Source organism: Urocitellus parryii, chromosome 9 (assembly GCF_045843805.1).
Source record: "Urocitellus parryii isolate mUroPar1 chromosome 9, mUroPar1.hap1, whole genome shotgun sequence".
NCBI classification, from domain to species: Eukaryota; Metazoa; Chordata; class Mammalia; order Rodentia; family Sciuridae; genus Urocitellus; species Urocitellus parryii.
The window spans coordinates 13,104,677-13,117,094 of NC_135539.1; the positions used below are offsets into that span (position 1 = coordinate 13,104,677).

The following is a 12,418-nucleotide window of genomic DNA, read 5'->3' on the forward strand; positions in this document are numbered from 1 at the left end:
TCTTTTTTTTGGGGGGGGTACCAGGGATTGGACTCAGGGACACTTGGCCACTGAGCCACACCCCCAGCCCTTTTTTGTATTTTATTTAGAGACAGGGTCTCACTGAGTGGCTTAGGGCCGCTGGGATTACAGGTGTGCACCACCACACCCAGCTAAAGTATGAAAATGTTAGTTTTGGTTCATTCCTTTGGTATCAGACCTTAAGGAAATGGTTATAATCTGACTTTGCAAATAATCCACAAGTCGGCCCGCTCTGGGATCAACACGCCCGTCTCTGTTCTGGCTGCTGGAACCAAACCGCGCAGGCTGGGTGGCTTGTAAACAACAAGAATGTCCTGCCCAGGGTTCTGGAGGCCGAGGAGGCCCAGGTCAAAGTGCCAGCAGATTCGGGTCTGGTGACGGTCCCCTCCACAGGGACGGCGCCCTCTGTGGCACAGGGTGGAAGGGCTGAGGCGTGTCAGGCCTCCGGTATCGGTGCTAGCTCCATTCCTGAGGCCTCTAACCCTGGCCTGGTCACCTCCTAACGGCCCACCTCCTAGGACCTGTGGGTGGAGGACAGTGTTGACCACAGACCCCACCCCAACACACACAGCTCAGAGCAGAAACACTGAGCCTTCGGCTGACTCCACGGACTTCATAATCTTGCTCAGTGAAACTTGAACACCCTCAGGTTTTAAACTGCCATTTGTCATCAGTGAACTCCAGCTTGTCCCCCCTTAAAGGTCCCTGAGGCTGGGGAGGGAGCCCGGGGTACAGCACTTGCCTAGCAAGCTCGCTGCCCTGGGTTCCATCCCCAGCATCACAAATGGACCAAAAAAAAAAAAAAAAAAAGATTCCTATTGACTTACTGATTCGTTCTTGAAGCTGTAGGACAAAATTCACCACGAGACCAAACAAGGACCCGCTTCCTTTGCTGCCTCTTGAACTTACCCAGTGACCTATGAGCCTTAGGCGTCCGACTGCAGGAAGAAACCAGCACTGGAAAGCTTTATTCACGAAAAACGAAAAACTTCTAGTTTATTAACAAGATTCACATAATAACAATTGTACAGTTCCTTCTCCGCAAGGGTCACTCATGAAACGGCCACTGTCTTCACAGAAGGGAGGAGTAGGCAGACTTTAAAGTCGTTCTGATAAATAGATGGCCGCGCTGCACCCGGCCTGGATCACGCTCTTCAGGACGGCGTATGCTGGGGCCTGTCAGAAACCACAAGAGGGGGATAGAGGGGTGGAGGGGGTGGAGGGGAACAAGGGCGGTGAAACTGACCGACCGATCCACCCACGTATGAATGGCCCACTGCAAACCCACCTTCATGTGTCTACAAAGCACTGATTTAAAAATCAACAAATAAACCAAAGGAAGATCAGTTGACAAAGGAGAGTGGGGGAGGGACGAGAGGGGGGTAAGAGGACGCAAGGGAGACTCAGACGGGTCGAACGACTGTCCACGCATGCGGTTGTCAAAATGAACCCCAGTATCGTGGGTAACCGTGACCACTAATAAAAACACATCACAAAAACAAGAGCTGGGGACACAGAGCGTGTGTCCAACCCTCGGGAGGCCCTGGGCTCAGTCCCCAGCACTGCACAACAAAAGCCACAGGGAACATGTCACGTGCTCACTTCTGTGTGAGCCGGGGCCACCAGGGCAGAGGGACTTCTCTGCATCAGAAATAAGATCTAGGAAGCAATTTATTTTAACTTGGGACAAAAGCTATTTGAGAGACAGGAATGCGTCTGCCACTGCCAAAATCCTGGCGTCCGTCATCCCGTTTCTCACAGGAAAGGGGACGTTCCGAGGCCCTGGGGACAGGACAGGGATCAGGCAGAAGCGGGATCCTGCTCTGGAGCAGCGCGCACTTGCTGGTCTGCTTTTGCAAGTGACGGGGTGGTTCCCTTGGGCCAGCGCTTTACAGTGTGTTCTTCTGGGAACAGAAACCTCCACTCCCCAAAGCACCGCAGTGACGTCAGGTCCCTACCAATGCCGCGTCGTGGTCCAGGCCCAGGTCGTGGTGCTCAAGCTCTTCATCTCGAAACTTCTTTATCACCTACTTAAACAAAAGGAAGGTGCGCAAGTCAGTGCCACTCGCCCGAGGTTCACCTTATTCCAAAGGCCAACCCTTCGTGTCAGGTCTAGGGCTGGGGGAGGCCACTGTCCCCAGGAGGGGCCACAGAGTGCCAGTCAAGGCTGCTGGGTGCTCCCTGCGTGCAGCTGCAGCACTCCACTCCGCCACTGCCGTGTGTGTGTGTGTGTGTGGGGGGGGGGGGGCAGCCCCAATGCAAATGGTGGGCACGGCTGTGTTCCAATAAAACTTTATTTATAGAACAGGGTGGACACAGGCTGGGGTTTGCCAGCTTCTGATTTGGGCTTTAAAAACTCAATGGTTCCGTAGAGCTGGGTGTGCAGGTGCGCACCTGCAGATGCAGCCCACGGGAGGCCGAGGTGGGAGGATCACTTGAGCCCAGGAATTCCAGCCAACCTGGGCAACGCAGCAAGACCCCATCTCTAAGAACAGGAAAATGAAACTACCAAATTTAAACAGTTCCCCAATTTTATGGAAAATTATCTGAGGACATCTATTACTTCATCCATTTAGTCTCATTCACTCTTCAGAATCCACCAATGATAGGGATGTGCAGCAAAGCACAGGAGGTGTCGGGAGAGCCCTGCTCTCCCCAGGCTGTGTGACCACAGCAAATGGCTACACCTCTCTGTGCTTCATTTTGTTCAAATCTTTTTATTTTTATTTTTTTAGGTACCAAGGATTGAACTCAAAGGCACTTGACCACTGAGCCACATTCCCAGCCCTATTTTGTATTTATTTGAAAACAGGGTCTCACTGAGTTGCTGAGGCTGGCTTTGAACTCGCAATCCTCCTGCCTCAGCCTCCCTAGCCACTGGAATTACAGGCGTGCCCAACCACACCCAGCTATTTTGTTCAACTTTAAAATGAGGTGCTAACAATTAGTTGTCTGAGTCATCCCTTAATATCCTTAGTCTGTCTTCTCGCCAACTGTGCCAATCTGTCCTTCCTCCCTCCGGCAGCCCCTTTCAAATGCTGTCAGTCACCTGAAGAAGCTCCTGGTATTTTTCAGGGTCCTCCTCCATCAGCGTCCTGATCTGGTTGTTGTAGTGATGCGCTATGGACTCCTCCACCGCCACGGTGCAGGCCATAGCGCCCTCCTTCCCCAGCAAGGCAGTCCCAGCCCCTGGAATCGCCAGACGCAGACTGATAAAGTACGGGACAGAAACCCCGGGGAGGCAGATCGCCTTACGCCAAGGATTCTCTGCACCAGGACATTTGAGGCCGGGTCATTCTTTGGGGCGGGGTGTGTGCTGAGCATTGTCAGATATATGACTCCCTAACCTCTGCCAGCTAGATGCCCCAGCACCTGCTCAGAGGTGACCCCTGAAAATGCTTTAGATGCTACCGTGTGTCCCCAGGGGCAAAGTGAGAGGTGGGACGGGACCCCCCTTAGACTCTGAATCACAGGGTGAGAAAGCTCTTCTCATTCCTGGGCTTCCCCCCTCCCCTGCAGGGCTGGGCACCGAAACCCAGGGCCTCGTGCACACTCGGCACGCGCTCTACCACCTACCACTGAGCTGCCCCCCCCCACCCCGCCAGTCCTCTTGAAACTTGACTTTGAGACAGGCTGGCCTTGAACTTGAGATTCTCCCGCCCCAGCCTCCCGAGCAGCTGGGATTGCTGGTGTGAGCCCCGCCTCATCCAGATCCTGAGGGTCTCTGAACTTGATTACTGCCAAGAGGAAGTCTGCTCTTGGGGTGAGTGTGCCTCTGACCGTCTGAACCAGCTACTCTCCTCCCTGCTTGCAGCCTCAGGTTTGGACTCTGGGCCAGGGACAGTGTCTGGCTACAACTGAATTAGCCTAGCTTGTTCCCCCTCTTTTTTGTCTTTATTGTACTTTCTATTTATAAAAGAACACTTAAAGAAATTTAAGCAAAAAAAAAAAGAAAAAGAGAAAAAGGAAATCCAATCATTTAACTTAAAAAAAAAAAAAAAAAAAACTGAGTAAATGGGACCCACGTGATGAATCACCCAGACCCCAAAGCTCACACAAGCCTCACCCAGGGCAAAGCCCACCACGTTCCAAAAGGGCATGAGAACCGTCGGCCGGACCCGGAAGGCGACCATCAGCTCGTTGAACTTCTTCAAATGGTCCTTCTCTTGATCCCACATTTTCTGTAAGAAGCAGAAGAATGAAGACAGGCAGGCGCTGCGGAGGCTCCACTGGCCTGGCAGGAGGGGGTCAAAGGGGAACGGGGACCAGGACAACCGCTGTCTCCCCAGTCCCCAACGTCATTGAAAAAATACAACATCAGATTAAAAGGAGTCTTTGTCACCGAGAAGGGAATACCAACAAACCAACAGGAGCCTGTCATCTCAAGTACAGGTCCACGCACATGAGCAAGACGTCTCACCCATTTCAAAACCAGGAGGACGGAATGTTAACTGGCTAATTCCCTCCAGATCACTAGAAAGTGAGCACTACTGCTATCAAATGCAAAAAGTAGCATGAAAACAGCCAACACGCAGGTGGCCCTTCTGAGTGCCAGCTACTGTCAAATGGCTTCACACAGGTCACCTGCTCAATCCACAACCACCTGGTGAAGAGCAAACTATCATTATCCCCATTATACAGATGAAGAATGTGAGGCACAGAGAGGGTAAGTAACTTGCCCTAGGACTCAGAGCAGGCAACTCATCTTGGATGGTCCCACATCCCAACCACTGGCTTGAGTGAGCTTGGGATCTGGGGTGAAAGCACGGGTGAATGTAAGTACTATTGGTATCAAATGTTTGAGCTGTTCATTATTCTCTTCTCAATGTTCTGGGTCACCGCCTGTGCACACCATGAACTCTGAATGCCACCCACACACGGTTGGTCTCCTCCTGCCCACTGCGTCTGTGCTCCACCTTGCCCCCAGGAACCAGTGTGCGCTCTCTGGAGGGTGGCAGCCCCTCCCTGGGGAAGGAATGCGTGACTGATGTGGTCATTCCTGCAAGGCCTTCAGATCCACCCATCCGGGGACCAGGCGGAGAAGAACAAGGAAGTGCCCACCTGAATGACCGGCCCCACGCTCGTCCGGCCCAGGACGGCCATCTGGCCCGCATAGATTCGGTTGGCTCCATATTCACCTGCATGATCCACCCGGATGATTCGGTCCAGGGCGGCGCGGTTGACGTTGTCTAAGGTCATCCCAGAACTGCGGGCCCTCGCGCTGACTCTGCTTCCGCAAGCTGCAAGGCAGGTGTGGGTCCTTCATTACTCCCAGGAGAAATCCAGACGCTGCTTTCTCCCTCCCTTCCCGCCTTCTGCACTGGGGATGTGACCCACAATATCACACGTGCTAGGCCTCTACCACCAAGCCACATGCTCCAGCCCTTCTGATTTTATTTGGGGACAGGGTCTCGCTCTGTTCCCAGGCCAGCCTTGAACCTGCGATCCCGTCTCAGCCTCCTTGCCTGGCTGAGATACTTGACAGACAGGGGGCACTCTAGGACCAAGGTCATGAACGACCCTGCCCTCTGGGCAGACGTGCCCAGGGTGCGTTCTGCAGTGTTAAGCGTGGACGTGTTTAGCAGTGTTGGGCAGTGTGAACCTGCCATGTTAAAACACAGATCTCGCCTGACCATCTGGGCTTCCACTTCACTTTAAGGGTAGGGATCTGGAAAGGCCCAGCCTGTCTTCCCACCAGGGAATGGTGACCCTGGCGGCCGCTTCCAGACGGGCATGGTTCCCAGTTCGCCCCCTCCTCCCGCTGTTCTCTCCAACCCAGGCTGTGACTGATGTCACACTCGGCCCCTCCCCGGCTGATCTCCAGGAAGCTCCCGTCCCACCCCACCTCAGGTATTCCACAAGCCTCTGCAGGCAAAGGTGGAACCCACAGCTGGCGTCCTCCTAAACACCACCCTGTGGGCACTGGGCCTTCAGAGCGCGGCCCTGTGGCTCAGCTGTTTTTTTGTTTTGCTTTTTTTTTAATCATTTGGTCCCAAATCACTTCAACCGAACTCCTCTTATCTTCAAAATGTAAACTCTTTAGGACACACTGGATTTAATTTTTAAAAAATCAATAAATGGTTAATCTGAGCCCCAAATTAGGGGATCTCAAGAAGTACCCCCCCCCCCAAGAGAAGGGTTCCGTAGTATGCTTAGGTGTCTAAGGTGGGTTTGCCCCATTTGGCAGATAGAAAATTGGTAGTGTCAACTCTGACCTACACTGGAATCATTTTGAAATGTGTTTCATGGACTTATGCTGTGACTATTGTATCTTTTCACAACCAGAATATGTGTGAAAAAACTTACTTTGGGTACACCTATGGTTCTTCCATTTAAAAATGCTTGAGGGCTTTGGACACAAGGTCAATGCATAGGCTTGGTAGAATCTGGGGTGGTTCTTAGTTTGAACTTTTCTACCAGTTCGGGTCTTTAAACAAAGAAGTGTGGAGATGCGATTCCGAAGTATCCTGACTCTGCTTTGGTCTCCTCCTCTGCATGACCTGCTCCGTCTCACTGAGCAGGTCTGACTGAAGAGTCTGGTTGAGTCCAAGAGCCAGAGATCACAGACCAGATGGAATCTAAGACCTGACAATCATACTACCCCACTCAGGGCTGTTCCATCAGACAGTGGGTCACTGCTGCCCATGGTCATGTTTCATGTGGAGAACAATGTGAGACCTTGCACAAAGTCAAGGTAGCCTGGCATAAGTGTCTGCCTCCAAGTCCAAGGACTGGGGCCTCCAGCAGACTGATCTCCTTGTAGAAAGATGGGATCTAAGAGTGGAAGTTGAAGAGTTGGCTCAATTTTTCAAAATTATCTTGTTTGCTTGTTCTTTCACTTGTACCAGCACCCAAAAACATATTATGGGAAACAAAGTTAGGGACAACCCAGTACACTTAAAAAATTACTGGGAAATAGCAAGGGGCTGAGTATGCAGGTTGAGTTCAAACATACACAGATTAACAGGGCTGTTAACAGGCAACGGGCAGGATTATGTTTGTATTTAAAACAGACTAACTAGACTGTTCCCTAACATGACTTCACTCTTCCAGATTCAGGCACCCTGCCGAGCATGGTGGTGCATGCCTATAATTCCAGCAACTCAGGAGGCTGAGGCAGGAATATCACAAGTTTAAAGCCGGTAATTTAGTGAGGCCCTAAGCAACTCAGTGAGAACCTGTCTCAAAATAAAAAATAAAAGGGCTTCAGTGGTTAAAGGCTCCTGAGTTCAATCCACAATACCCAAACAGAACAAAAAAGACCCTACCAGATGCAGGCACTTGATAAGTTGGGGTTTTCTGTCAGGGGTGGTGGTGGGGGTAGTGGGGTTTGTGGAGGGGTGGTGAGAGGCCTGGGTATCATAATATTTGCTATTTCCATTTTTTCACAATCTCAGCAAAGTATCTTTGTAAAGCATGAGATGGGCCCCAGAATGAAAATGCCTAAAATCAGAAATCCCTGGGTCTGCAGATAGCAATAATTTTTTTTTTCTGCAAAGCATAAAAGGACCATGTACAATTTAAAAAACAAAGAAAATGTTTTTCCAATCTCTAATATAAATCACACAAATCAGAATATTTCTTACATTAAAAAATTCCCAATAATCAGGCTATTCCCCCCATCCTCCCAGCAATGGGGACTGAACCCAGGGGAGTTCCACCACTGAGCTATGTCCCCAGCCCTTTTTAGTTTTGAGACTGGTCTTACTAAATATCCCAGGCTGACCTCAAACTTGGGATCCTCCAGCCTCAGCCTCCCACACAGCTGGGATGATAGGCATTTGCCACCACTCTGGCCAAGGTATTTCCTTTGAAGGGAAAACATATAATAATAAAACTTTTCTTCCTGAGTTATCAGGAGGATAAATTGTGATCTGGGAAGCAAAGTAAATTTATAAATAAAATGAGTTGATTCTTATTATGTTACGCTCATCGGCTCAGCAGGAGTGCATTAAAATTCACATTCAACAAGTCTTTGAGTTCTGATCGCATTATCGCATACTTTGCAATCTAGGGTCAGTGCCCTCAATTTTATCATTTTATATCCATGTATCCCATATCCAATGACGGTCCCTGGAAATTTTTCAGTGGTATAGGGGAGGATTTTAAATCAGCTTATGAATTGGTATTAAATAACATCCGTCATTTTAAAATTTAAAAATTTTAAATTTTTAAATTTAAAAATTCGAATCCATTTATTAATCAAGGAAATATCTCCACTTGCAGATGGCACACTGTAAACATTTTCATGCTAATCTCCATTTTAAAATTAGCACATATTCATGAGAATAGTGGGTATCGTCTCATATTTGTAAGTGTATATAATAACTACATTTTTAGCAGAAAAACGGTCTCGGCTCAAGCCTGGGCAGGCAATACTGTCTATACAAGTTCAAAACTTCGGTCTTCAGTGTATTTCAGGGCAGGTCTGCGATTACGTCATCACCCTCGGAGCCACCCACGGAGCCAACCCTAAGCCAAAGCCCCAACCAAGCTTCACCTCCGAAATCCACCCGTCACCCTCGCGGCGTACTACAAACCCCGCCCCCCGGATGACGTCACGCAGCTCGCACCGTCGCGTGCCTGTGACGTATTAGAACGTCTTCCCCGTGACCTCTCCGACCCGAACCTGAAGCTTTCGCCGGCCCGTTGACCCAACGCAATATCGTGGCCGCGAGTCTCCGCTTTACCTGAGAGGGGCCGCCGGGCGCCCAAGCGCAGCCGCCATAGGGAGGGAGCTGCCGCCGCCCCGGCGCAACTCATCTCCCGGCTCACAAAGCAGACGCTGTTTAGCTCTGCGGGTCAATTGTCCTCTTGGCGCGGAATGATGATGTAAGCAGACGTAAAGAATAACGCAACTCGCCCTGGTACCAGTGGAAGCGCCCCGGGTCCACGCTTTCACGTGATTGGCTGAGAGCTGCAAATGGACCCTGTCTATTGGATGCGGTCCCTATCAATCACTCAGAAGCAACCTTGGGTTGCTATGGCGATAAGAATGCTAAATTGCTCTTAAGAAAGGTCTGGACAGGCTCAAGGTTTCTCATCGAAGTTCCCGGGAAAGACGACCAGGAGGGTTATTGAGAGAGCTGTTGTACCTTTTGCTTTACCTCCGTGGAAGATTTTTCTGTTTCCTACTTCCTCTTAAAAACTAGAAATTAGTGGGATGCAGTGGCGCACCCCGGTAATCCCAGTGGGGCCGAGGCAGGAAGATCCCAGTTTCGAGGCCAGACTGAGCAATTATTAGCGAGGCCCACAGCAACTTAGCAAGACTGTCCCAAAATAAATAGCTCAGTGGTAAAGCGCCCCTGGGTTCAATGCCCAGTACCAAAACAAAACGGAAAACCAAAAACACACACAGTAGAAATTACACAGTGAAACTCAGGTCGCCACGGGGTCAATAGTGTTGCCATCAGTAGGCCCGACAGCCCACTTTAACTTTCTTCCCAGTCCTCAATTTTCAGATTTCCTACAGAATATATATTGTACTTTGTACCCACTTTATTGCTGTGCCTTTATACTGTTGCAACTTTTTTTTTTCAAGAGGAAAAAATTGCAACATGTTCTCTTTTTAATTGTAAGTGCCTTTATTTATTTATTTTAGAGAGAAATAATTTTTTAATATCTACTTTTCAGTTTTCGGTGGACACAACATCTTTATTTTATTTTTATGTGGTGCTGAGGATCAACCCAGCTACCTGCGCTTGCCAGGCGAGCACATTACCGCTTGAGCCACATCCCCAGCCCCCTTTATTTTTATGTGGTTCTGACGGTTGAACCGAGTCTAGGTGAATGCTCTACCTCTGAGCCACACCCCAGCCCTGCAACATGTATTTCTGAAAGCATATATCCACTAAGATGACAGTCCTACTTGTAGGGGATCTATCCAACCAATATAACTTTTCAAATGAGTGATGTATTATATAAGGACAGAAGAAGAATCAAAGATGCACATCTGAAAGAATGTAAAATAAAACGTTTGATATTTGTTAACATCAGAAGGTTGAGACTTTCAGAAGGGGAACTTTGATTTTGCACCCTTGGATTTTTTATATAGTTTTCCTAAGTTTACTATAAAAGATTTTAAGATGAACTGATCTTATAAAATTGAATTTAGATTGCTAGTTGTCTACAATGTTCAAATTAATACACTATATATACTAATTCAAAATTATGATGAATCTTAAGTTCTTAATAATGATGTAATGTAACAGTCTCACATAAAGCTACTGAAAGTATAAATTTGGCTCCCAAATGCCTCAGCATGTTCAAAAGCTTTGCTAAAAGTCTCTAGGTCTCTGTTCTTAAGGAGAAAAAGTGTTGACAAACATGTATGATGTTCCAGTCATTTATTATTGGGATAATTTGGAAATAAAATATTAAGCGCTAAGGGAATGTTAAAACTGAATCATCTGAATGCTGTTATATTATGTAGCCTACTGAAATGTTGATAATGAACTTTTGATAACACAACTCTTTAGTGAAAAAGAAGTGAGAATACTAAAATTTTCTTTCTTTCCTTATTTCCGGGTTTTCTTCTCTTCATAACTTTCTATACTAAAAGCAATTTTGCCAAGATTAACAGTGGGTGTCCACACATGATACTCAGGAATAATTTTAAATTTTCTCTGTAGTTTCCATTTTTTAAGTGTCAAAACAAAATTAAAAAAACATGACTCCCTAATTCAATTATTAAATCTAAAAGCAATTTTTGTATTGTTTTTCTATTTTAAAAATAAGGGAGGGCTGGGTTGTGGATCAGTGGTAGAGTGTTCGCCCAAAACATGTGAGGCACTGGGTTCGATCCTCAGCACCACATAAAAATAAGCAAATAAAATAAAGGTATTGTGTCCATCTACTACTAAAAAGAATATTAAAAAAATAAGGGTACTTTATTGCAGAAAAGACAATTGTACAAAATCACAGGCTGAAGCCAGATGCAAAGCTATCCCGTGCCCCAAGCACATTGCATACATTAGACACAAAATACACAAAGTAGAACTAAGTAAAGTCACACACTACATAAAGGAGATAGGCTCAGAAGTTCTCATTTCTTAAGAATTGGACCTTGTATTGCTACCCTGGCGACATTAATTCCTTCTTCTCCAATACTTAACACAAGTGGGTAGCAGCAATGTGATGTGTAGCTGCAGGAATTCACTTTGCCAACTGAAGAGTTGATGCAAACTAAAGACTTGCCTAACTGGATTCTTTTCTTTGCCAGGATAAGAACATTTTATGATTGCAAGAACCTGCAAGTTGGCCTTACGAAAAACAACAGAATGGGGCAACACAGAAATGTTTGCAGGAGCTTTAAAAATTCTAGCTCCCCGTGTTTTTCAAAGGATGGGGGGAGGCAGAAACAATCCAGACATCCATTAATGGTTGCATAGTCAAATATCCACGGGTGCAGTGGAATGCTACACAGTCATAAAAAAGAATGAGGCCACTGCTTACATGGAAAGGTCTTCAAGATGTTATTAAGGAGAAAAAAGAAGTTTGGAAATCCGTATTTCACAACATACGCTCACATGTATATGCCTGCATGAATGTATCAATTTTCTGGAAGAATAAAAATGAATATTATCAGTGGTTTTCTCTGGAAGTGGGATGAGGAATGCCTGAAATAATTTTATGTGTTATAAGTTTAAAAAGCACAAGTACACTTCTAGGCTTCAACAGAGCCAAGGAGTCTTAAAAGCATTCCTCTGATGGTTTCATTAAACAGTTCTTTCATCTAATTTTCAGAAAAGGCCAAGAGCAACAACAGACTTGTTTTTCGTGATCACTTGATTGCCAATGAGAAGCCTCCGTGGGTTCGAATATATACAATTACATCTTAAAACCTTAAAGATGCTGTTTAATCAGTAGTTTTAATGCACATGTGTTAGACAGCCGTACTTTAAAAATTATACAGACATCACTTGAAATTATTAAACTTATCAAAACATATCAAAACATTCATGTAAGAGGTATGCAAATTAGCAGCATTTTAACTAAAACAACTGTTATTTGTTTCAGTATCAGTTTTAAAATGGAATGAAAACAGCAATATATTTTCATTTTATTCATCTCATACACACACACACACACACACACACACACACACACACACACACACACGACTCTCTTTAGAAGCCTGGTACAGGCAGAGACATAATACATACAGAGGCACAGAGGCACTATGCAGAAATGCTTACAATTAAAACTTGTTTTTTCAGAAATGCTAGAATGAACTTTCGGTTTCTCAAAATGCCATGACGCCAGTTACATTCAGAAACTCATGAACTGTAACAAAACTTGAAAAACTCATCAGTCCAACAGGAACATAAATACTCCTGTTAATACGACCTTTGTGGAAGAAGAAGGTTGAGTATTGGAGCTGGGGTTGTAGCTCGGT

At 46.7% G+C, this 12,418-nt stretch overlaps 1 protein-coding gene across 1 annotated transcript; it reads right to left on the reverse strand.

Annotated features, from left to right (window-relative positions):
* Positions 1–997: 997 nt before the first annotated feature.
* On the reverse strand, positions 998–8,866 carry Coq7 (coenzyme Q7, hydroxylase). Its single transcript, XM_026402476.2, has 6 exons — positions 8,712–8,866; positions 5,083–5,261; positions 4,088–4,202; positions 3,071–3,210; positions 1,980–2,048; positions 998–1,197 (listed from the first exon to the last, which is right to left on the reverse strand). The coding sequence occupies exons 1-6, from the start codon at positions 8,782–8,784 to the stop codon at positions 1,120–1,122; spliced, it is 654 nt and encodes a 217-aa protein (XP_026258261.1). The 5' UTR covers positions 8,785–8,866; the 3' UTR covers positions 998–1,119.
* Positions 8,867–12,418: the final 3,552 nt, after the last annotated feature.

Excerpts from the sequence above, each read along its gene's own strand:
- Coq7 (XM_026402476.2), bottom strand. The coding sequence starts at position 8,784 with ATGAGTTGCGCCGGGGCGGCGGCAGCTCCCTCCCTATGGCGGCTGCGC. Across the intron at positions 4,203-5,082 it reads GCGTGGGGCCGGTCATTCAG|AAAATGTGGGATCAAGAGAA; the intron begins GTGGGCACTTCC and ends TGCTTCTTACAG. Across the intron at positions 3,211-4,087 it reads CGTGGTGGGCTTTGCCCTGG|GGGCTGGGACTGCCTTGCTG; the intron begins GTGAGGCTTGTG and ends TGGCGATTCCAG.